General features: G+C 41.5%; 1 protein-coding gene across 1 annotated transcript; it reads left to right on the top strand.

Annotated features, from left to right (window-relative positions):
* Positions 1-422: 422 nt before the first annotated feature.
* Positions 423-19,716, top strand: CRY1 (cryptochrome circadian clock 1; the record flags this gene model as incomplete). Its single annotated transcript, XM_009070505.1, has 13 exons — positions 423-563; positions 4,128-4,270; positions 6,150-6,334; positions 8,188-8,276; positions 9,032-9,172; positions 9,272-9,583; positions 12,675-12,826; positions 12,916-13,118; positions 13,837-13,938; positions 14,948-15,040; positions 16,167-16,238; positions 16,341-16,448; positions 19,214-19,716. Coding segments are annotated over 12 exons (1,737 nt in total), but the record flags the coding sequence as incomplete, so codon positions are not given.
* Between the last annotated feature and the right edge of the window lie 3,660 nt (positions 19,717-23,376).

Consider the following 23,376-nt stretch of genomic DNA (forward strand, 5'->3'; position numbering starts at 1 on the left):
CTGGCCAGGCTGGATGAAGCCTTGAGAGCAACCTGATGATGAGGTGTCCCTACCCAGGGCAGGGGGGAGTTGGGACTAGATGATCTCTAAGCTCCATTTCAACCCCTAAAATTCCTATGATTTTATGAAAATGCATACCAAATACTCAATGTCTAATAGTCACTGTTGGATATTTCCCCTGGGTTACCTTTTTCTATTGCCAAATTGTCTGGTTTGCTTCAGAAAATAAAATGTTCCTTTACAATTCCTTGACCCAGGGCAGGGGGGAGTTGGGACTAGATGATCTCTAAGCTCCATTTCAACCCCTAAAATTCCTATGATTTTATGAAAATGCATACCAAATACTCAATGTCTAATAGTCACTGTTGGATATTTCCCCTGGGTTACCTTTTTCTATTGCCAAATTGTCTGGTTTGCTTCAGAAAATAAAATGTTCCTTTACAATTCCTTGCAGCTTCCTGCTTCAGTGTCTGGAGGATCTTGATGCCAACCTACGGAAACTCAATTCCCGTTTGTTTGTCATTCGTGGACAGCCAGCAGATGTTTTCCCCAGGCTTTTCAAGGTAAATGCCACCTTACAGTTGTTGTTTCTATCCATAAATATGACAGATAAACTGATTTCAAATAGGAATATTTCTTCCAATATATGCCTCAGTGCAAGTTATCCATGTAAACAGTTAACTGTCCTTGCAGTTTCTCATTAAGGTTGGTTGTGTTAGCTATGAATTTTTCTCCTCTAATGTGTGTATCACCAACTGAACTGAGTTGCTCTTAGACTTTACAGTTTTTGGTTTCTTTCTTTCCAGAAATGGAACTGATTTCAAATGGTTTGCTAAGTGTAGGTACTGTACATTACTACATTTTCCTTTCTAGGTTCTCTTTATAGTACTGAAATATAATTGTGTGCACATGAATCCAGGTTCAAAGCCTGACCTGTAAAAGCAGTGTTTTATTTAGGCCAAATATCTGATGTGGTTACTTTTTGGCCATTGAAGGTGATTTAATAAGCTTTTTGCCAGCAGTAGGCTTGGTGAAAGCATAATGCATCCAAATAAACATTTCTAGTCAAAGAAGTTTAAGGTTTTTGTGGGAAAGGGTCTTAGTATTGAGCAACTTAAAGCTCAGTTGTTACTGATCCTAATTTGTTGTCCGTGGGTAACAGTGTGTTTAAGGTAATAATGCTCTAAAAGTATAGTAAAATTGAACCCTTTGCTAATTGACTTGAAAAGCTTTTATGAAATAGCTGGATTGATGTGACTGAGACAATCAAGACTAGGGGGGAAGCTAGGTATGTTTCTCCAAAGAGATCCAAAGGAGTTCTCCAAAGATTTTTATTCCCAGGTCTTCAAGTCCAAGCTGAAAACTTAACCAAAACTCACATTTCCGTCTTCATTCTCGTGCTTTAGTTGTGAAACGCTAACACCTCCCTGTCTTTCCTTGATTTCCCATAACTGGAGAATTTCCTGTGGCATTAGTTAGTTGCTGGTTGCAACTCCCTAGATATTCAAGGTTGTTACAGCTGTCTGCCCCATTTAGTTTGATTTGCATTTAAGTAGGGGCAGAGATGTGGCTATTGTGTGTGTGGAGCCTCATGGATTTCAGCAACCTGTGACAAGTCTTAAATACTGTAAGGGCTACTTTGACAACTCCTGCTTCAGATCTTGCTACTTGGCTGATCTTTCTATGCATAACAGCACTGGATTGCCACATCTTCAGAGTATTACTTTTAGTGCCGAGAAGGTAATGAAAATAACTTGTCATGTAGATAGTGCACAGCAATCAAAAAAGATCATCCACATCTGTCTGTGTCTTCTGGTTCATCAAACTACCAGGCTGTGGTTTTATCATGTATTGGTTCACTGAGGGGCTTTCCAGGACAGCCTCTATCCACAAATGACTGAAGCTCTTGAGGGCTGTTTCACTTTTGGCCAAAGTCTACCTGGCATGTGCTTCTATCTCACGTAATCATTCTCAGAGCTTCTTTTGCCCGAGCAGTAGCTGTACCTCAGGTACTTGCAGTGCAGTGAAGGGCTAGTAACGCAGCTCTGAGTCTCAGATAATCCTCATTAAGTGTCTCAAAGGTGAGCAATGATCCTGACCATGAAGAATGAACACATGTGGAAAAGATATGTTTAGTTAAGTTTGGCTGGGAAAAGATAACTTTAGTTAAGTCATGGTAGGAGATGGAGGAACTTCTGTAGAGCCTGCTCTGGCTGAAGGACAAAGGCAGAGCACTGATCTGTTTTTATCTTACAAAGGGCCTCAAGCACCTTTAGACTGTTCCATTCAGTTCCAGTCAAGTTTTGGTTCATTCTTGCCGCATTCTCTTCAATTTGTCCTGCTCTGCTCTCTGTCTCTAGCTCTTTGGAACTCGCCCAATAAAGAAAATAGAACTGGAGCAGTCACAACATTTTCAGTGTTGCTAAAAGCAGCCAGCAGTATGTGCAAAGCGATTAGTGTCCATGCTTCTAATTGCCTAGCTTCTGCTGGTGTGATCTGGGTGTATTCATATCCTGTAGCACTTGTCTCAGAGTTCCTTGACTCCTTGAGGATGTGGCTCTGGCTCTTGGACACAGTTTTATGATTGAGTGTTCAATATGCCAGAGGAAAGAAATTCTTAAAGTATCTGCTACAACTTGTCAGACAGTGGTTTTACATGGTGAAATGCAAAATAAATGTTGTATGATGGTGTAGGAGGTTGCTTAAGGAGTCAAGGCCTGCTGGGTTAGTCTTGGCAGATTTATGCATGAATGGAGCCAAATTGCCATTTCAAAGAGCAAGCACTCCTTAGAATCACCTATCCTCAGGGCTGGGCTTCATCTCAGAGAGAGCTAGAGTTTGGAAGTGAAATAGCACCCCAGGTGGATAGGCAAGTGCCCTTGTCTCTTTGGTGTAAATCCAGTTCTCTGCAGTAGGCTGGCTGGTGTATTTAAATCAAGTGATTAAGATTCTGAGGGACTGCAAAGGTGTTTCTTTAAGTTTGATTGGCAGAATGGCTTTCTGGGATCATTCTGTGCATACTTCACCTTTCCAGTTTCCTACTGTTGAGTGATAAGGTCTTTGTAGAGAGTGATAAGGTACCCCCTGAGCCTCCTTTCCTCCAGACTAAACAGCTACCTAAAATCATAGAATCATAGAATTTAAGGGTTGGAATGGACCTTACAGATCATTTAGTTCCAACCCCCTGCCCTGGGCAGGGACATCTCCTCACTAGATCAGGTTGCTCAAGGCCTCATCCAGCCTGGCCTTGAACACTGCCAGGGTCAGGGCAGCCACCACGTCCCTGGGCAGCCTGTGCCAGTGTCTCACCACCCTTAGAGTAAGAAACTTTTTTCTCACATCCAACCTAGACTTTCCCTCCCTCAGTTTGAACCCATTACCCCTTGTCCTATCATTGCAGTTCGTAATACAGAGTCTCTCTCCAGCTCCCTTGTAGGCCCCCTTTCAGAAGCCCCCTGTTGCAGAAGGCTTAGGCATTAGTTGATCCCTTTCTTTGCTTCTTTTTTCCCACCTATGACTGTTTGCCATGGTAAAGGATGTTAGACTTCCAGGCATTCTCTTTTTAGGAGACAGCCTTATGCTTTTTAATTGAGAATTTGAAGACTGTCTGAGTGAGGAGTAGGGGTTTAGAAAAGGTTAAGAAAATGTGTGGTGTTTAGTTTGAGGTAGAGGTATTTCCGTGTCCTGCCCCTGAAACTTCAGTTCTGCTGTTAAAGTTGGCAGGTGTATGTAAAAAGCTTTTCTGCCAAGCAAGATACTGCTGCTGATCAGTGTCCACAAGACAACCTTTGTCATCTTTCCCTTCCGTTCTGTCTCTTAAGGTGTATGGATCCCAAAGATAAGAGATGAGTTTTCACAACTTGCACAGAAGTTGTCGCATTACTGTATGCACCCACCGTAATGGGACAGATGGAAGCTTTTGTTATGCCTTTTACTTAGATGCCAAAACGTTGGACTTTGTTATTCTGAGTGTGTAAATGCATTTTGGACCTTTCTGTATCTCTAACAACTCTCCTCACATAACAGCTGGTGTTTCATCCTGTCCCTGTCCTTCCAGTTTTCCTTTCCCTCAGCCTCCATCCTGCAGCTGAGTTGCTGAAGGACCACATTTTCCGTTTGTGTTGTAGGAATGGAATATTGCAAAACTTTCTATTGAATATGATTCTGAACCCTTTGGGAAGGAGAGAGATGCAGCTATTAAGAAACTGGCTAGTGAAGCTGGAGTGGAGGTCATTGTTCGGATTTCCCATACGCTGTATGACCTGGACAAGTAAGTTACCACTACCTCTGATTTTTAAAAAGTTTAAAAAAACTCTTTAGAATGTTGTGTAGTATTTGTTTAGTTATTGTGTGCTACTTTCCACACATAGCACTTTGTAGCTGGAGGAACTACAGATTTGTGTTATGTTTCACTCCTATCCATCCAGATGTTGTTATACACTGAGTAAAACTTGGAGACTCCAAAAAATCATACGTTACTATCTGAAATGTAGTTTTAATTTGGGATACTTCTGAAAATATTGTTCATGTTATCTGTCTTTTACAATGACGTTACTCAAACATATCTGTAGCTTCTCCAAATTATCTGTTGTTGTTCAGTTGTTCTGTTAGATTGTTTGGTCCTTATTTCACTTGTTGTTCACAAGTTGTCAGAAAGTCCTTTATGTTTGTTTAATAATTGTTTCCTATCAGTTATGCATTCAGTAAGTAGTTGGGGATTGTTTGCTGTCCCTGTGTTGCCTTACTTAATGTCTTGTTTATATTTCTCCACAGATCCATTTCAGTGGGTTAGTATTAGCCTCCCTATTATAGAAACATGATCCACAAACTAGGCCAAAGTATGACTTGGCTTCTCTTAACATCGAGTGATTTATTGTAGTAGAAGCTCATTTTATTCTGTTACAAGCCAAGGTACAAGACAACTAGACAATGGGAGGACAGGGAAATGGATTGATTTACTGTTTGAAACCAGTAGCTGACTGATGATTTTTTTAAAATCCTGAATTAAAAGATCCTTCTCTTCCCTCCCACCCAAGCCCCCTACTAAATAAACATTTAGTTCCCTCCAGCCTAAACACCCTGGTAAATAACTTTTTTGCTCCATCTCTCACTGTATAAATTTTTCTTTGATGTTTTCCTTTTCCCAAGATTTTAGCTCTATTTAAAATGACAATACAAAATATGGAGACTGCTTTTACAACAGTCACTGTGTCTGAAGTGCATGTTAATTTCCCCCATATTGAGACAGTTGTAATATTGACTACTGTTCTCAATACCAAAATTGAAAAGTAGATATTTTTTTTTTCAATCCAAAGGGCACAGTCATGTGGGTGACTTGGATAGTTCTGTATGTAGCTATGATCTCTCATCTGCTTTGTTGATTTGTATTTTTCTTTGCCTTGAACTATCCACGTTCATAGAGTCATAGAATTTAGGGGTTAGAATGGACCTTACATCCAGCCCTAACCCCCTGCCCTGGGCAGGGACACCTCCTCACCTCAGATTGCTCAAGGCTTCATCCCCTGACCTTGAACACCACCAGGGTCAGGGCAGCCACCACGTCCCTGGGCAACCTGTGCCAGTGGCTCACCATCCTCACAGGGATAAACTTTTTTCTAATATCTAACCTAGACTTTCCCTCCTTCAATTTGAACCCATTACCCCTTGTCCTATCACTGCAGTTCCTAACAAACAGTCCCTCTCCAGCTCCCTTGTAGGCCCTTCAGATATTGGAAAGTTGCTCTGAGGTCTCCACGCAGTCTTCTCTTCTCCAGGCTGAACAGCCCCAACTCCCTCAGCCTGTCTTCCTAGTGGAGATGCTCCAAGTCCTCTTAGCAGCTTCGTGGCCTCCTCTGGACTTGTTCCAACAGTTTCATTCATTACTTCCTCATCCATGAGGGAATTTCTGTAACCCAGGAATGAAGAAAACTGAATTGGTTGTAAACAGTAAATTTATATGTCTCCCTGGTGGGGAAAAGAAAGGATGTTAAAATGAAAGTTCAGACTGGATTCCCATGTGTATCTGTGATTTCATAGAGCGTGCCAGAGAGAGGTGAGAAGATACTTCTCTGTGTGTATAGCTGTGTCTATTTTCCTTAAATATATAATTTCTGACATGCTTCTTTTCTTTTGCTTTTTCTTCAATCCAGAATCATAGAACTAAATGGAGGACAACCTCCTCTTACTTACAAGAGATTCCAGACCCTAATTAGCAGAATGGAACCACTGGAAATGCCTGTGGAGACTATAACCCCAGAAGTAATGAAAAAATGCACCACTCCAGTTTCTGACGACCACGATGAGAAATACGGTGTGCCATCCCTTGAGGAGCTAGGTATGTGCTGAGATTGCTTACACATTATGCAACGTGCAAGACGTAATTACCACTAGAAGCATAATACTTTAAATAACGAGAGAGATTCTGCTTCTGGTTAATTGTTAAACTGATGCAATTATGACATACAAGAGGGGGGAAAAAAAAGGAGGTTAATCAACTCAGTAAATTTATTTGGGTTTTTGTAAATGGGAGGTCAGATGAAGCTACACTAAGTACTGTTTGGCTTCTTGTAATACAACTTAGCCATTTTCCCAGAGTACGAAGTAGTTATTAAACTAAAAGTAATCTTTGATGGTTCATTTTGTATTAAATGCATTTGGTGGCGCTGTGCTTCAGGTCATTAATCTGTCATTTTACAAATGCATTTTAAAACCCCCACTGTGTTCTTGCTACACCAAAAAAAAAAAGTATGATATTAGGGAAAATACTTATTTTAGATGCTTCCTGAGGGAAAAAGAAGTTTTCTGTTTTGTAAATTTCATTTTACAATATACTGTCAAGGTGTTGCCCTGTGATTCTCTTTCTCTCTCTCCTGTTTCCCCATACACCCTCAAAATACAAGCAAATGTAGCATGACCTACAAATTGCAAACAAAAGGGTCTGGACAGATTTTGGTTAACCTCTTGCGGTCCTGTCTAGTCCATTGGAACTCTCACACAACAGACCTTGCATTTCATAAAGTCGTAGAATCACAGACTCAGACGGGTTGGCTGGGTGAGGGGTCCAACCCTACCATGGTTACTAGACCAATGTACCAGGTGCCATAATCCAGTCTCATCTTGAAAACCTCCAGGGACAGTGAATCCACCACCTCCCCAGGCAGCCCATTCCAATGCCTGATCACTCTCTCCATAAAAAAATCTCAGCCTAGTGTCTGACCTAAACCTCCCCTGGCAGAGCTTAAGTCTGTGCCTTCTTGTCCTGCTGCTGGTTGCCTGGGAGAAGAGACCAACCCCCACCTGACTCCAACCTCCTGTCAGGGAGTTGCAGAGGGTGATAAGGTCTCCCCTGATCCTCCTCTTCTCCAGGCTGAACAACCCCAGCTCCCTCAGCCTCTCCTCATGGGACTTGTGCTCCAGTCCCTTCACCAGCCTCGTTGCTCTTCTCTGGACCTGCTCCAGCACCTCAGTATCCCTCCTGAACTGAGGGTCCTTTTAAAGCCTTTTTGAAACAGAAGAACTCACTATGTAGTCGTTAAGCTATAGGCATATGTGTTCTCTCTTGCATCTGATGGACAGTCTTGGGGGAGGTGTGGGGGTGTGGAAAAAATCTTGTTGCCTTCCTTTTGTCTGTCTTTTGCAGCTCAAGTCTGTGTTTATCATCAAATTGACAATCCCCATCTTCTATTTAAGTCTGGGTCAATGAAATCTAGGAGTGTTCTAAAGATGCCACTTAGGCTTTTAATTTAGAGGAAAAAGTTTTTAGATATTCTGTAAATTACAATAGCAACTGTTGCTTCTTAGTAGTAATTTGAAAGAAAACTCAGAACAACTTTGTGGTTTTGGGGTAGGCTGCACATTGCAGAGCTGAGAACTTGAAAATCATTTGGAAAATGTGCTAAAAAAAACCCCAGAAGAAGTGGGTTTGAAGTAAGGCCATTCAGCACGCAAAATTTGTAATGTCTATTAATGTAATTGTAACAGTAAAAGTTGGATTTTGCTGCAAGCTAAAGGTATTGGATGTGCTTGGAGAAGACTTGGCTGCATACTGTTTTAAAGCTTATACTTGTGTCCAACTTATGGTTTTTCTCAAGATGCAGCAAAGTGTAGTCATGTTATGGATATGGTAGAATTTTGTTGCCCTACACTATGAGCAAACAAGGAATTTGCTTGTTTCAATTTGCCTTTCAGGTTTTGACACTGATGGTCTGCCTTCTGCAGTATGGCCAGGGGGAGAAACAGAGGCTCTCACACGATTGGAAAGACACTTGGAACGAAAGGTATGTTTCAGATCATTGCAAGTATGACACACACTGGCACAGGTTGCCCAGGGAGGCTGTGGCTGCTCCAACCCTGGCAGTGTTCAAAGCCAGGTTGAAGCCTTGAGCAACCTGCTCTGGTGGGAGGTGTCCCTGCCCAGGGCAGAGGGTTGGGACGAGATGGATCCCTAAAGTCCATTCCAACACCTAAAATTCTCTGATTCTATGAGATCTGGGAAACATAGTTAGACTTTGCAGTGAAACATAAAGGAATTTGGGCAGGTTGTTTTAAAAACATCAAACCCCCAGACTTGTACTTGAAGGCCTTGATATGATGTTATAAATCAAGTGGTTTCTTAGTTTTAAAAGATGATAGCAGATTGTGTTTAATTTGAATTTTAGATAAAGTCTGGTTTACTGTTTTATGCTAATAAAAGAAATTTTTTATGGTAATTTTATTTGAAATAAACTTTTTATAAGTTTGAAAGGGAATTCCTCTGATGTATTGCTAGTTGTCTAGGTTTCCAGTACACTGGAAATATATATAGAAAGGGACAGAGTTGTGGAAGATTGTTCATGCCTTCTGCATTGAGATGAATTACCTTCTAGGGTTCTGCTGACTCAAAAGGAACCCCTAGATATCATAGGTAATGTGGTCATCTCTCCACTGCTGGATTCAGTCATAGACAGCGTGTGATTTCTCCCTTTAGAAGTTGCTGCATAACTTGGTCTGATATTGCTGTGTATGGTTTTTGTTTTGGTTTGGTTTTCTCAAGGCTTGGGTAGCAAACTTCGAAAGGCCACGAATGAATGCAAATTCCCTCCTGGCAAGCCCCACGGGGCTCAGTCCCTACCTGCGCTTTGGCTGTTTGTCCTGTCGCCTCTTTTATTTCAAGTTAACGGATCTGTACAAAAAGGTAGGAGTTCTGTGCAGTCAACTACATGCTCTTAAATGCCATGGCTTTCCCCCTACTTCTCCACACTGAGTGTGTTCTGTTTGTAATTATGATCTTCAGGTAAAAAAGAACAGCTCCCCTCCCCTCTCCCTCTATGGCCAGCTGTTATGGCGTGAATTTTTCTACACAGCAGCGACTAACAATCCACGGTTTGATAAAATGGAGGGGAATCCTATCTGTGTTCAAATTCCCTGGGATAAGAATCCTGAGGCTTTGGCCAAATGGGCAGAAGGCAGAACAGGTTTTCCTTGGATTGATGCAATTATGACACAGCTTCGTCAAGAAGGTTGGATTCACCATTTAGCCAGGCATGCTGTCGCATGCTTCCTGACTCGAGGTGACCTCTGGATTAGCTGGGAAGAAGGAATGAAGGTACTGTTTCTTATTCTCAAATTTCTTAAAGTCCCTGTTGAAGTTTCAGATACACAGCACAGTAACAACAATTCTAGAATCACTAAGTTGAATTTTAAACTTCAAGTTGGGGACAACTCAATTTGCTCTGATCAACCACTCATGCTGAAACTTTGCCTGTTGAATGGCCCTTTTTTTTTCCCTTTTTTTTTTTTTTTTTTTTTTTTGGTAACGTTAGAGTGTTTCTTGCAGTCAGAATAGGTCTGAAATTCTTTTAAACTTGAGATTTCTTCTTGGCAAATAAACATGGATTACTATTTAATCAAGGTATCTTTTCAGTCATTCTGTGTGAACAATTTCTGTTCACATCTTGCATCTGCTTCCCTGCAAGGGGAAAGCACTGTGGGAGTTAAAGGGAGAAAATTAAAAGCTGAGAATATCCTTTCAGCAATTTCTGTCCCTTCACCCAGTGTTAGAAGTGTGATTATGGGCAACATGATTTGGCTGAAGTCTCAGTGCAATTAATTCTATGCAAGTATCCCATAGATGCTGAAGTTCAAATTGGATATGTCAGTCTCCTGAAGATGAGAATGTAATGATTTAATCTCAGCCTGGGAGAAGGGCAGCACATCTCTTACTGAGTGGTGATAATCAGTGAGAAACAGCTTTTATTTTTTGGAGTCTAAAAAAGAATTTACTTGCCATCAGGATAGTAGCTCTTAATTATATATGTATGTAGTCTTAGAAAATTTCATCTTTTCTAACAGATAAGTTGTAAGCAAACACCTTTCACTTAAAAATATTAGTTATACAGCAACCTAAGCTGCTTTAGGAATTTTCCTTTTGCAGTTGATAGATAAAGATATTAAAGATACACATACATAAGTAACTCAGCCAACAACAGAACTGTGTATTACAGATAAACAGCAACTTAGTCTTACTTTTGCAGTAATACAGACTACAAGTTAATATAACAGACTTGTGCAGTGGAAGAATGTTTAATTCTTGTATCCATAGCTAGCAAAAGTCAAATCTGATCTTCCAGTCTTATTTCCAAAGTCTTATGGCAGCATCTAGTGGAACAATTGTGTGCTGACACTGAACGTTCAGCTGAAGATCTTGTTGCGTTATGAGTCAATTTTTGTTTACAATTTTTTTTTAAAGTGTTTTAAGATAAATCTTATTTTTTTCGAAACTGTTTTTTTTCAGATAGTTGCAGATATTTAGACAAAGATATTGATGTAACACTCTCTACAAGTTCTTTTGTAACAAGATACTTTTGTAATGCAGAGAGCTGGACCAGTGTGATCAAGGACTTGGCAGTGCTGGTGGCAGTGGTTCAGTGTGAGCCAACAGTGTGCACAGGTGGCCAAGAAGGCAAATGGCATCTTGGCCTGGATCATGCAGAGTGTGGCAGCAGGACTAGGGCAGTGCTCATCCCCCTGGACTCAGCACTGGGGTGGTCACACCTCAGTGCTGTGCTCAGCTTTGGGCACTCACTGCCAAAAGGCCATTGAGGCACTGGAGCGAGTCCAGCCAAGGGCAACGAGGGTCAGCAAAGGGCTAGAACACATGGGGAAGGGCTGAAGGAGTTGGGTTTGGTTAGCCTGGAGAAGAGGCTCAGGGGTGACCTTATGGTGGGGGATATCTGTCCTGCCATGGCTGCAGGGAGAGGACTAGAGGGAATGGAATGGCCTTGAGCTGAGCCAGGGCAGAGTCAGATTAGATGTTAGGAGAAACCCTGTAAGGGTGTTCAGGCACTGGAATATTGCCCAGGGAGGTGGTGGCGTCACCATCTCTGGAAGTGTTTAGGAGGCATCTGGATCTGACACTGGAGGATATGGTTTAGGGGTTCCAGCAGTGACAGGTTAATGGTTGGACTAGATGATCTTAGAGATCTCCTCCAACCCTGATGATTGTATGAACACAGTGTAAACTGTGGAATGAATCTTTACTGAATATATGGAGAGAGAGATCATTGCTTAATGATACTACCTTTTTAGACTTTGTGTAGGAATAATATTAGTTGAAGTTGGGTGCAGTAGTAAGATGTTGGGGTTTTAGTGTCTTAGCGTGAGCAGAGATGATGGTTTCTTTGGAACATTTGGAAATAATGCAAGTTTGAAAGGAAAGAACTTGCAAAAATATATATTAAATAAGTATCTGTTTTCAAAATTACTTCTAGAGGCATTCATTTTTTTATACAAGGTCCTTGAATATTGTCCTTCAAAGAGTAAGACTTCTCTGTTTCTTGTTAGCCTGTATTGCTAGTGGTCTGACTGAGCAGATAAACTTCTTTTTATACAAGTTTGTATTGTCTGTGATAAAGATTAAAAAGCAATCAGTGCTGGAAACTTCAGTGTTTCACAACTCCTGAGCTCCAGAGTTAAAACCCCTCATAAATCTTCAACTTTCTCATAGGTCTTTTTTAATATATATAGAGGCAGTAAATTAGAATTAAAATGTTGGGAACATTTTCTGTGTCTTCAGACCTGAGATCATTATCTGTCCCACCATTCCTCAGCATTCTTGGTGGTTGATATACCTCCAGGAATTTAAGAGTGCATCGTCAAAACTGTGACTGACTATATTAACTCTTGCCCTTTGAGAACACAATGTCTGAATCTTTGTGGTACCCTGAAACTCTCCAATTCTACTCTTGGGATTCCTCCCATAGCAAAAGGTGTTGTGCAAGTTGAGGTATTCTGCCCAGAAATTTGAGTTTGAAATGTACTTTGTGTGTTCCTTGTTTTCTGGAAGTTTGCAAAGCTTACTCAATTGCGATGGGATGAAGCAACTCTTCTGAAAACAAGAAATGCCACTTGGAAGCAGCCAGGCTCCAGCCATCCTTTGGGGATTTGTTTTCAAGGATGTATTTGTGTAAGAATGTGTAGCTTTCTGAGATGTTTACACGGTAAAAGCCTGTTCTCGATTATTCTTTTGGTTTTGGGTTTGGCTTTTAGCTAAGTACTTGCAGTTGCATCCTGAGCATTCTGTGAATGTTGCCAGGTGTAAGAAAGCTGAAATCAGAAACTCAGGAGCTTATCCTGAAAAAGGAGGTTTCTTGACAGTGTGTCACACTTAGACTAACTTGTTGCCTTAATTTGCTCAGGTCTTTGAAGAGCTGTTGCTCGATGCAGATTGGAGTGTTAATGCTGGAAGCTGGATGTGGCTGTCCTGTAGTTCCTTCTTTCAGCAGTTTTTTCACTGCTACTGCCCAGTGGGTTTTGGCAGAAGAACTGACCCAAATGGAGATTATATCAGGTAACTCACAATGCGGAAACAGCAGCAACTCGGGGTTGTTGCTTAAACTTCTACTCCACGTGACCTTTGTGTTGTTCCTTTTTTTAAAGGCGTTATTTGCCAGTACTTAGAGGTTTCCCTGCGAAATATATCTACGATCCTTGGAATGCCCCAGAGGGCATCCAGAAGGCTGCAAAGTGTATTATAGGAGTGAATTATCCCAAACCAATGGTAAACCACGCAGAGGCAAGTCGTCTGAATATTGAGAGGATGAAACAAATCTACCAGCAGCTTTCGCGGTACAGAGGACTGGGTATGGTTACAGACTTTACTTATCTGAGAACTTCTCTCACCTCCTAGCAATTAATAACTCAGTCCCATAGCAACATAATCAGGTGTAAGCTCAGGGTGGTGACAAGGGTTGTGTATCCAAATACGTGGAGATATTATATGCAACCAAGAAAGGAAAGAAAGAGTTTGAGGCAAGTGCCTCTCTCTAAATATTGCCCAGAATCTTTTTTTCTGTGGGTTTTTGGAATTTTTTTGGCTGAACTGGGCCTTCTGTACATTCTGATGCTCTTGTACAGATAGGTTTTAATACTAGTGATGAGAAAATTCATGTGGCTCATAACTTCAGCCATCCTGTATTTTGTTCAAATAGACACCCGGTATTGTTCTCCCCCTTTGCTCTGAGAGGTAAATCACATGCACTTGTGCTGCTCAGGAAGGTGTGAGCAGTCAATATGTTCACCTATTGCATGTTGAATCAGAGTGCATTGCACACAGTGAGTACATGTAGCTAATGAATATTGGAAAAGTTACACAGAACATTATGTAGAAACTTAAAGTGAAGTAAATGTGAATAGGAATTACTCAGCAGGATCCCATAAGTAGGCAAGACAGAGAGGTGTTCTCCTGTTACAGCCCTCAAGGTAAGGGTGGAGAGTTGTCTATCACAAGTTGAAGACCATGTTGCACTTACTTTTTTTCTTTTGTTCTCTTTCCTTATGTATTTTGGTTTTGTTTTTTAGGTCTTCTTGCAACAGTGCCTTCTAACCCAAATGGAAATGGAAACGGTGGCTTAATGGGCTATTCACCAGGAGAAAGCATGTCTGGTTGTGGTAGTACAGGAGGTCAGTCAAATTCTTTCAGTGCATAGAATTACTGTGACTGAACCACACCAACTTCTTTTGCCATTATGTATTGTAAGACAGAGCTGTTTCCACGAGGCAGGTTTGAGTGCAAGCCACAAACATTTTCAGACTTACCCATTGTCTGATGGTATTTGTAGATAGACATCTTGAAAGTATTTTTTGCATCTTAAATATGTATGCTTTTTTAACCATTTTTTCCCCTCCAAAAATTACTTATTACCATAGAAGTTTGGTTTCAAAGCATTTGAATATGATTTTCTTCCAGAAGTCTATAAGCATCCTGATACTTATTATAAGGAGTGATTTGTGACTTGTCAAGTCAGAACTGTTAACTTGTGAAGTTTTCTAATGCAGATATTACAGTGCTTATTGGAATGTATTGCTACTAAGAAAACATAGTAAGATTGTATTAACCCATGGTGCATCTTAAATACATCTTGGACTCTTAATTGTAAAAGGACAGAGCAGAACTGAAAATTTACTAGGTTTGTGTTCTCGGCAGGTTTTAGTCAAGGTTAGAAACAGATGCAGGAGGAAGATGAACCTTACTGTTCTCAGCCACTGCAGTTCTCAGATTTAAAATCTAGACTCCTTAAAGTTAGGTGCTTGAGCTTTTATTTCTTAAAAGTTCAGGAGATTTAGAAGACAAAGAGGCTTTAAAGAATTAACATTGTGTGCACTCTTTTCTCCTTAAAGATACTCCTTAAAATGTCTTTCTTTTTCTCTTAAAATATATTCTCCTTAAAATGTATTTGTGTCTACTTGAAGGTCTAGATGTACTTTTCACATCAGAAATGTATTCTTTTTGTAGGAGGTTACAGTGTATTCATCTGAATTTGCCAGTTGTGAGTTTGGGAAGACACAAAAGCATTAGAGCTTTGTACCTGGCTTGGAAAAAAAAAGGGGGGGAAACCCCCCCCCATATTTTAAATTCCTGAACTGGAATTGTATCTTCTGTTATGTGTAAGTCTTTTCCCTGCCTCTCCAGGAGCTCAGCTGGGAACTGGTGATGGTCATACAGTTGTTCAGTCATGTGCCCTGGGAGACTCTCATACAGGAGCAAGTGGAATTCAGCAGCAAGGTATTGTGGCAATGCCTGTGTGTAGAGGATCTCCAAGTCCTTGCAGCTATGGTAAAGCAGACAAACCAGCAAAATAACGTGTAGATTTGGGGTGACAGCTGCTGTCTGCATCACGCACTGGCCTTGTTTCTGTTCTTGAAACCCCAGTATTATTTCTGAGAGTGAACTTGCTTGTCTTGTCACTTTGATCTCTGAAGTGTGCTCACACAGGACAGTATTTGTAGTGGGAGGGGTGACAAACATGACTAAACAAAGCTAACAAACATTATCCTAGGCTACTTTAAATGAAAGATACTGAGAAAGGTCACCTTGCATATTGGACAGCAAAATGTATATATTACCTTTTCCCTGATTTCACTCCCACTCTTTACGTACATAACCAATTCCCACAGTTTTGTGTGGATAGTCTCATAGTGTGAAAACAAACTTTTGTCACTAACTCTACTGAAACTTAAGCTGTAGTTTGGGATAGATCTAAATTGCAATCAAGTTTAACACAACTGTTTGTTTCTTTGCAGTCATAACAGAGGTGTTGTGTTTACTGATCATGAAAGACTCTAATCTGTGTTTTGTTTAAGCATCCAGAACACAACAGGAACACTGCAGCTGTTCACAACAAGAAAACCTTGCAACTGCTTCTGCTAATTGCACTATTTATGCAGAACACTCAGTTTCAAAGTGGCCAGTAGATAGTTTACATGAATCAGAATAAAGTTTGTGTCTTTCTTTCAAGTTACTTTGTTTTCTCCCCCCCACACAATTAAGTTATGCTAAGGATCCACTAGTATTGCTATAACAAAGTAATGAAAAGGATGAGAAGTCTTGGGAGAAGAAATGTTAAATTTATATCCAAACACTTATTAATTATAGTTGTTATATAAACATTCTGCTTGTTGCAAATATAATACATAGGCACTTAGTGTAGCATATGTAAGTGCACAGATACTTAACTGCCATGAGGCTTATTTTTCCATTCTGCATTCAGGATGGTTGCTGGCACGATTTTCCTTGATGATGGAGACCAAATCAAGTGGCTCCTTTTTGTTGTTGTAAAGGGTATAATTGTACACTTGCTTGTAGTTCCACATTGTACATACTGTACTAAATACAGACTGTGTCTGCACAGGTTACTGTCCAGCAAGTAGTATCTTACACTATGCTCACGGAGACAATCAGCAGTCACACTTACTGCATGCAGGTAATTTAAACAACAGCAAAAAAACACCCCCAGAACACTTTTCCTGAGTATATAAAGCTGCTATAGAGTGTTAATGTGAATATACTGATTTTAAATTATTAGGAAGAACAGCCCTTGGTACTGGCATTAGTGCAGGGAAACGCCCCAATCCAGAAGAAGAAACTCAGAGCGTTGGCCCAAAAGTCCAGCGACAGAGCACAAATTAAACTGGTAAGGTCTGAAAGGGTATCAAATACCTGTACAGATTTTGTCTATCATAACTAAATTTGCCTATTTAGGATTGTTGTGTATTATTATAGGATCCTAAGTTATTGCTGTAAATATTCCTGTTCAGGTATCATAAAATCATAGAATCAGAGAATTTAAGGGTTGAAATGGACCTTACAGATCACCTAGTCGCAACTGTCCCTGCCCTGGCAGGGACACCTCCTCACTAGATCAGGTTGCTCAAGGCTTCATCCAGCCTGGCCTTGAACACTGCCAGGGTCAGGGCACCACATCCCTGGGCAACCTGTGCCAGTGTCTCACCACCCTCACAGGAAAAAAACCTTTTTCTAATATCTGACCTAGACTTTCCCTCCTTCAATTTGAACCCATTTCCCCTTGTCCTATTACTGCAGTTCCTAACAAACAGTCCCTCTCCAGCTCCCTTGTAGGCCCTTCAGATATTGGAAAGTTGCTCTGAGGTCTCCACGCAGTCTTCTCTTCTCCAGGCTGAACAGCCCCAACCTCCCTCAGCCTGTCTTCATAGGGGAGATGCTCCAGTCCTCTGAGCAACTTTGTGGCCTCCTCTGGACTTGCTCCAACAGTTCCATGTCCTTCTTATGTTGAGGACACCAGAACTGTGTGCAGTATTCCAGGTGGGTCTCACCAGAGCAGAGTAGAGGGGGAGAATCACCTCTTTTGACCTGCTGCCCACACTCCTTTGGATGCAGCCCAGGATTCTGTACAAACAGCCCAGGTACTGTATAAACAAATAATATTAAATCCTGGCTCAGAGAGAGTGAGAGAGTTCTCACTCTCTGAAGTGTGAGAGATTTACAAAAATGGAGCCAGACCAAAGATTATCAGACAGATCCAGGTGTTGCTGAAAGGGAATTGGATAAACTCTGGTGTCACGTATATAAACAGAGCTGCTTGAGTAGCTTCAGTTGCTCTCTGCTCCCACATCTTACCTTCAGTTGTGCTGGTAGCACTGTTTGTGTGAACATATGGTGACCTGCATTAGAAGACTAGACAACTTTAAAAGGAAAAGCTCAGGGCCTGAGTTTTAGACATACAAGTGGACTAAGCAGAAGATGTTTCAGAGAGAGACTGCTGGAAACCTGCAAAATGCTATTGTGGACATGTAGGACGTGTAGGTTTGAAGACATGAACATTCGTCATTGGTCTGTGACTGACACAGGATGCTCAGATTGCCAGTTTGTCAAGCTGTGGTGAAAAGGACTTGAATTTGGAGAAGGAGGCATTGGAGATAGATATACACACACAAACACAGGTGTGAAAATGTGTGAGAGAAGCAGTAAATTAGAGGAGTTTGATAGGTGTAAGATCATCAACACAGAGAAGTGGATTTTGGGTTTGGGTAAAGTTACTTAGGAGTAGGATAAAGAGAAGACTTTATAACATCCAAAGATTTTATAGCCCTTCCTTCACTGAGCTTGATCTGAGAGGAACATGGAAGATGACTTGAAAAGAATTAAGATTAAATTAAGATGAAGAATAATTGCATAGGAGGAAAGCCAAAGAATGGAGGACAGTCTGAAACAAGGGGGGTCAGGATTTCACGAGTAGGATTGTGGGTGCATGGATCACAGGAGATTGAGATGTCATTCCATACTTATCTTTTGGAAAAAACAGACAAATGAAGAGTTGGTCATTTTGGAGTTTGAAGAATAGCAGAATGGGTGAGATAATAGCACGTGGAGAGGCTTTTTTGGAATTGGAAGAGAGGAATTCCCCACAGCAAGTGTAGGAGATACATTCAGCATCTCTAGAGATGAAAAGGAAAATTCAGTCTACTTCATTCAGATTTGACAACAGGATCTAATTTTGCTTGTTAGGTGGTGTCAGCACTTTGACAAAGTTACTGCAGTCCATTAGGAACGAGTGTGTTGTACTGATTAGATTCAGTGCAGAACCACAGCATCGTTCCAATGCTGTCAGTAGAAGTGAGCTGAGACCATAGTGACTGATACATCTGCTCTTTCCTCACATACTGGAAGGTTTGTAAACTCTTTCTTGGGTTGTCAAACTGATTTCTGGTACTCAGATGGTCCTGAGTGGAACAGAATTCCAAGAGAGTCTGTGTTTCAGTAGCTGTCTAGTCCTTAGTATGTGTAGATTCATTCAGCATCCATGTTTTGTATTGCAGAGCTCCTTAGGTGCTCATGTCTGTGTAAAGTCCCTGCAGAGTGAACGTCTGGTTCCTGTCTCAGCTCTTGTTCAATTGAGAGACGGGTTGGAGAGGGGTTTCTAGTTTGGCAGAGAAGACTAATTTTGTTAGAGCTGTTCAAAGCATGCTGCAAAAGCATTCTAGTCAACACAAAAATCAGCCAAGATTATGCTCAGCACCACTGCTGACAAAAGGGTCTGTGCTTCTGGATGGCACTGGGTACAGAGGCTTCTGTTAGGTTTCTCTTGGGGATTTTTTCCTTTCCTTTTTAGCCTGTAAGGAGTGAGAAATGAGAGGTGGTGGATTCACCATCCCTGGAGGTTTTTAAGCTGAGACTAGACGTGGTACTTAGTGCCATGGTCTAGTAACCATGGTAGGGTTGGACTTGATGATCTTGGAGGTCTTTTCCAACCCGGCTGATTCTATGATTCTATAAATTCTGAGTATTTGGGCCGTAGAAATGGGGACTAAGATTTCCTGGACTGAGAAGGGGGAAAATACTGGTCTTTGAATTACTTCTGCCTTCTTCAAAAACTCACATCAAACTGCTTGAGAATCATGTGTTTCTCTTTTCTTGCAGCATTATTGGAAGAGCTGTTTATCCCTCAAAGAACACCCAGGACAAAATTCCTGCTACTCTGTGTTGGAACTAAAGTGTTGTGAGAGTTAATGTTCCTAAGTCACATACTTTTTTTCATAAATTATTTTCACTTGTTCTCAGTCGCTGTAAACAAGTCCAATTTTTGGAATGCGTTCTTTCTAACTGGCATTTCTATGGGTTTTTAACTTTTTAATGACTATTTCACAAAGGGCAAATTGAGCTTTGTATATAAAGTATTTGGTGAAGAGTTTGCTAACTTATTGTAAATATAAATATTCATGATTAGTGATAGACCCATCAATATATTTTTGATAATCTTTCATGTATATGAGAGTAGGAGAAGCTGTAGTGCTGTTCTGTAAAACAGATGGACAGAAGTTTTGAAGTTTTTAAATCGTTCTTATTTTTAGATTCCATACTTGAGCTCTGTATGATCAACTTCAAATTTCCACAAATGTAAGTGCTTAGGACTGTGTTTAATCAAATACAGTAGAGTTGTAACCTTAATGGATCACGTATGTATATAAAACATATGCCAATTTTAGTTGAGTTGTAAAATTTTCATGTATATGTCCAGTCCTTGTATTTCCCAGTTGCCTTGTTCAGTAATGACATACCTTGTTAATAAAAGGAAATTGTATATATAGATACCTTTTCTCTCTCTCTCATGTGCTCTGGTGCTCCAGTATATACTTACAAACAAAACTATTTCAGGGGGAAAAAGAAGGGAAGTACACATTGTAGACTTAACCCAGAAGCTACAAACAGTGAATTATGATTACATTTCACTTCAAGTTTCATGATACTGAAACAAGACACTGTTCAAGTGGTCCAGGCCTTTTTCTTGAAGCTGCATATGTAAGTATTCTGCATTCTGACCATCACATGTGTTTCACCAATGTATTTATGAAGTTTTTCTCCAGGCTCTAGGGGTTTGGGGTTTGTATTTTTCCTCCTGTAATTGCACTTTGCTTAGTTGGGTGTACAAATTAGAAGCTTAAAATCACAGAATATCCCGAGCTGGAACAGGACCCTTGAGGATCATCGAGTCCCAACTCCTGGCCCTGCACAGAACATCTCGAACAATCACACCCTGTACCTGAGAGCATTGTCCAAACACTCCTTGAGCTCTGTCAGGCTTGAGGCTGTGACCACTGCCCTGGGGAGCTGTTCCAGTGCCCAGACACCCTCAGGGGGAAGCACCTTTTCCTAGTATCCAACCTAAACCTGCCCTGACAGAGCTTCATGTCATTCCCTGGGGTCCTGTCATTGGTCACCAGAGAGATCAGATGAGTCCCTGCCCCTCCACTTCCCTTGTGAGGAAGCTGCAGAATGCAATGAGGTCTCACCTCAGTCTCCTCCAGGCTGAACAAGCCAAGCAACATCAGCTGCTCCTCCTATGGCTTCCCTTCAAGGCCCTTCACCATCTTCATACTCCTCTTTTGGACACTCTAAGAGCTTTAGATCCTTCTTGTATTGTGGTACCCAAAACAGCACACAACTGTGAGACTGCACCAGCACAGAGCAGAGCAGGACAATCCCCTCCCTCGACTGATGCACCCCAGGACACAATGTCCCTCCTGGCTGCCAGGGCACACTGGGACTCATATCCAGCTTGCCATACACAAGGACCCCCAGGGCCCTTTCCACAGTGCTGCTCTGCAGCCTCTCATTCGGTTGTCCCATCTCAGGGGCAGAATTCAGCACTTGTCTTTGTTAAACTTCATATGGTTGGTATTAATGAATTCTTGTTAGTTACTTCTCAAGTGGGAGGGGTTCATTATCCTATTCTTAGTATCACACTGGTGACTCCCAGACATGGGGCACTTCTGTGTGTTGGTTTAAAATTCAGGTTAGATTTCTGGGTTGACAATATTGTGGTACTAGATTTTAGGTTATAATCATTAATGTAAATATCTCTGTCCTATGAGGAGAGGCTGAGGGAGTTGAGATTGTTCAGCCTGGAGAAGAGGAGGCTCAGAGACCTTACTGCCCTCTACAGCTCCCTGAAAGGAGGTTGTAGTCAGGGGGGTCTCTTTTCCTAGGCAACCAGCAGGAGGACAAGAGGGCACAGACTCAAGCTCTGCCAGGGGAAGTTTAGGTTGGATATTAGAGATTTTTTTATGGAGAGAGTAATCAGACATTGGAATGTGCTGCCCAGAGAGGTGGTGGATTCACCGTCCCTGGAGGTTTTCAAGATGAGACTGGATGTGGCACTTAGTGCCATGGTCTAGTAACCATAGTAGGGTTGGACTTGATGATCTTGGAGGTCTTTTCTGACCCAACTGAGTCTATGATTCTATAGTTATGATATACAGTATCAAAATCAAAAGTACTACTAAGAAAACACAGGGATACTTACTGTCTTGAGGCTGAGAATCTTGGACTGATACTGAAGGGGAAAAAAATCTCAATGGTGAGAATGGAGAAGCAGAAGCTTAGGATTTTCCACCGCTCAGTCCAAGCAGAATGGAGGTGTTTCCTAGGGACATAAATAATCAGTAGAATAAACAGTTGTATTGGTTGTTTAACTAGTCTGAAACAGAAAACAAAACCACTACAGGCCTACAGTGCCTTAGGAAGTGTTTTATTGTGTCAGGATCATGCTGAATTTTTCTGCTGACTTACAGTAAAAAGAAATCATGCTGTATAAAAGATATTCCACCTAACTTTTCTGAATGAATAGGCTATGAAATCCCCCCAGAGAAATGTCATCAAAGTAAAAACGTGCACAAATACCACCTTCCCCCCAACCAGTCTGGAAGTTCACTACGTAAAGAAGAAATTTCCCAGGAAGTTTATTTCTATTACAGATTAACTCCCCCCTCCCTAAATGCTGAAAGGTGTATCCTCTTCTTGGTGTAGACAAGTCCTTAGTTTAGCTGAAGAAAATCTGTGGAGGTGCTGTTTCACTTGTGTGCTGGCTTGAAGGAGTTGTGGTGTCAGGACTGCAGTGGAGGAAATGGTCTGTAAGTAGGTTAGTGTGAGAGAGGGGAGAAGTTGCCTTCGGAGTAGCAATAACTTCATAAAAGCCCTTTGCCTCATAGCCTTCCCCTCCTACCCAGTCCTTGCTGTGCCCACAAAAATAAGTAAAAGGCTGATGCTTTGGCTGAACAGAAAAAAATCACTAAAACCATTGTAACATGTGGGGGGTTTTTTTACCCCCACTGCTCCCTGGTGATATTTCAAGGAGGAATTGGACATGTGCTATATATCCAGTATGGACAAGGGACGGGATATTGTTTCTTATTAGACCTCTCCTCCAGAAATGGAGCTAAAAATATTCCTCAAGAAAGCTCTGTTCCCAAGGGAATGAGGAAGCTGGTCCTTCCCTGGGCTGGTAGGAGTTAGGGAGAGAGGAGAGCTGCAGACTGATGGTTTTTGGAAACCAAATTGCAGGAAAATGTCTTCTGGAATTATACTGTAGCTGATACTTGTGATGAGAAACCACAACTTGCAAGTGTCTTCAAGCCTTCGGAAACTAAGTGTTTCCAGAGGAACTTTGTCTGGCCTGTACTGGTGCTACCTGCTTGCAGAGGTTTTTGGAAGGAGGGGAGCTCAAAGAGAGCAAACCTGCGACGGCCCTGCAAGGGGGATCCTGAGCTAGTCTGGAATGAGAATTACCTGCCAGTTAGCAATTGGAAATTGGTTTCACTTTGGGTTCAGCTACATAGTTGACTGGTTTCTGCTGGAGAAAAGTGACTTTAACCTAAGCCTTTCTGTAACTTAGAAATCCTGTCTGTACTTGACGGGAGCAGTGAGCAGCAGCGACCTACAGCACATGGGGTCACCACTGTCCCACCTAGCCAGGAAAAGGTAGTTTGCCAGGTGCTGGGTGGGATTTGCAGCCTGGCTTCATCTGTACAGGGCTGGCTTGCTGCAGTCAGCAGGGTTGGACCCCTGCACTTACAGATAGTTCAGGCTCCTGAATCATAGAATCAACTGCATTGGAAAAGAGCTCCAAGATCATCAAGTCCAACCCTACTGTGGTTATAGACCATGGCACTACGTGCCACATCCAGTCTCTTTTTGACAACCTCCAGGGATGGTGAATCCACCACCTCCCTGGGCAGCCCATTCCAATGCCTGATTTCTCTCTCTGTAAAAAATCTAGCCCTAATATCTAACCTAAACCTCCTCTG

The sequence above is a fragment of the Acanthisitta chloris genome, unplaced genomic scaffold (genome assembly GCF_000695815.1).
Source record: "Acanthisitta chloris isolate BGI_N310 unplaced genomic scaffold, ASM69581v1 scaffold7412, whole genome shotgun sequence".
NCBI lineage: Eukaryota > Metazoa > Chordata > Aves > Passeriformes > Acanthisittidae > Acanthisitta > Acanthisitta chloris.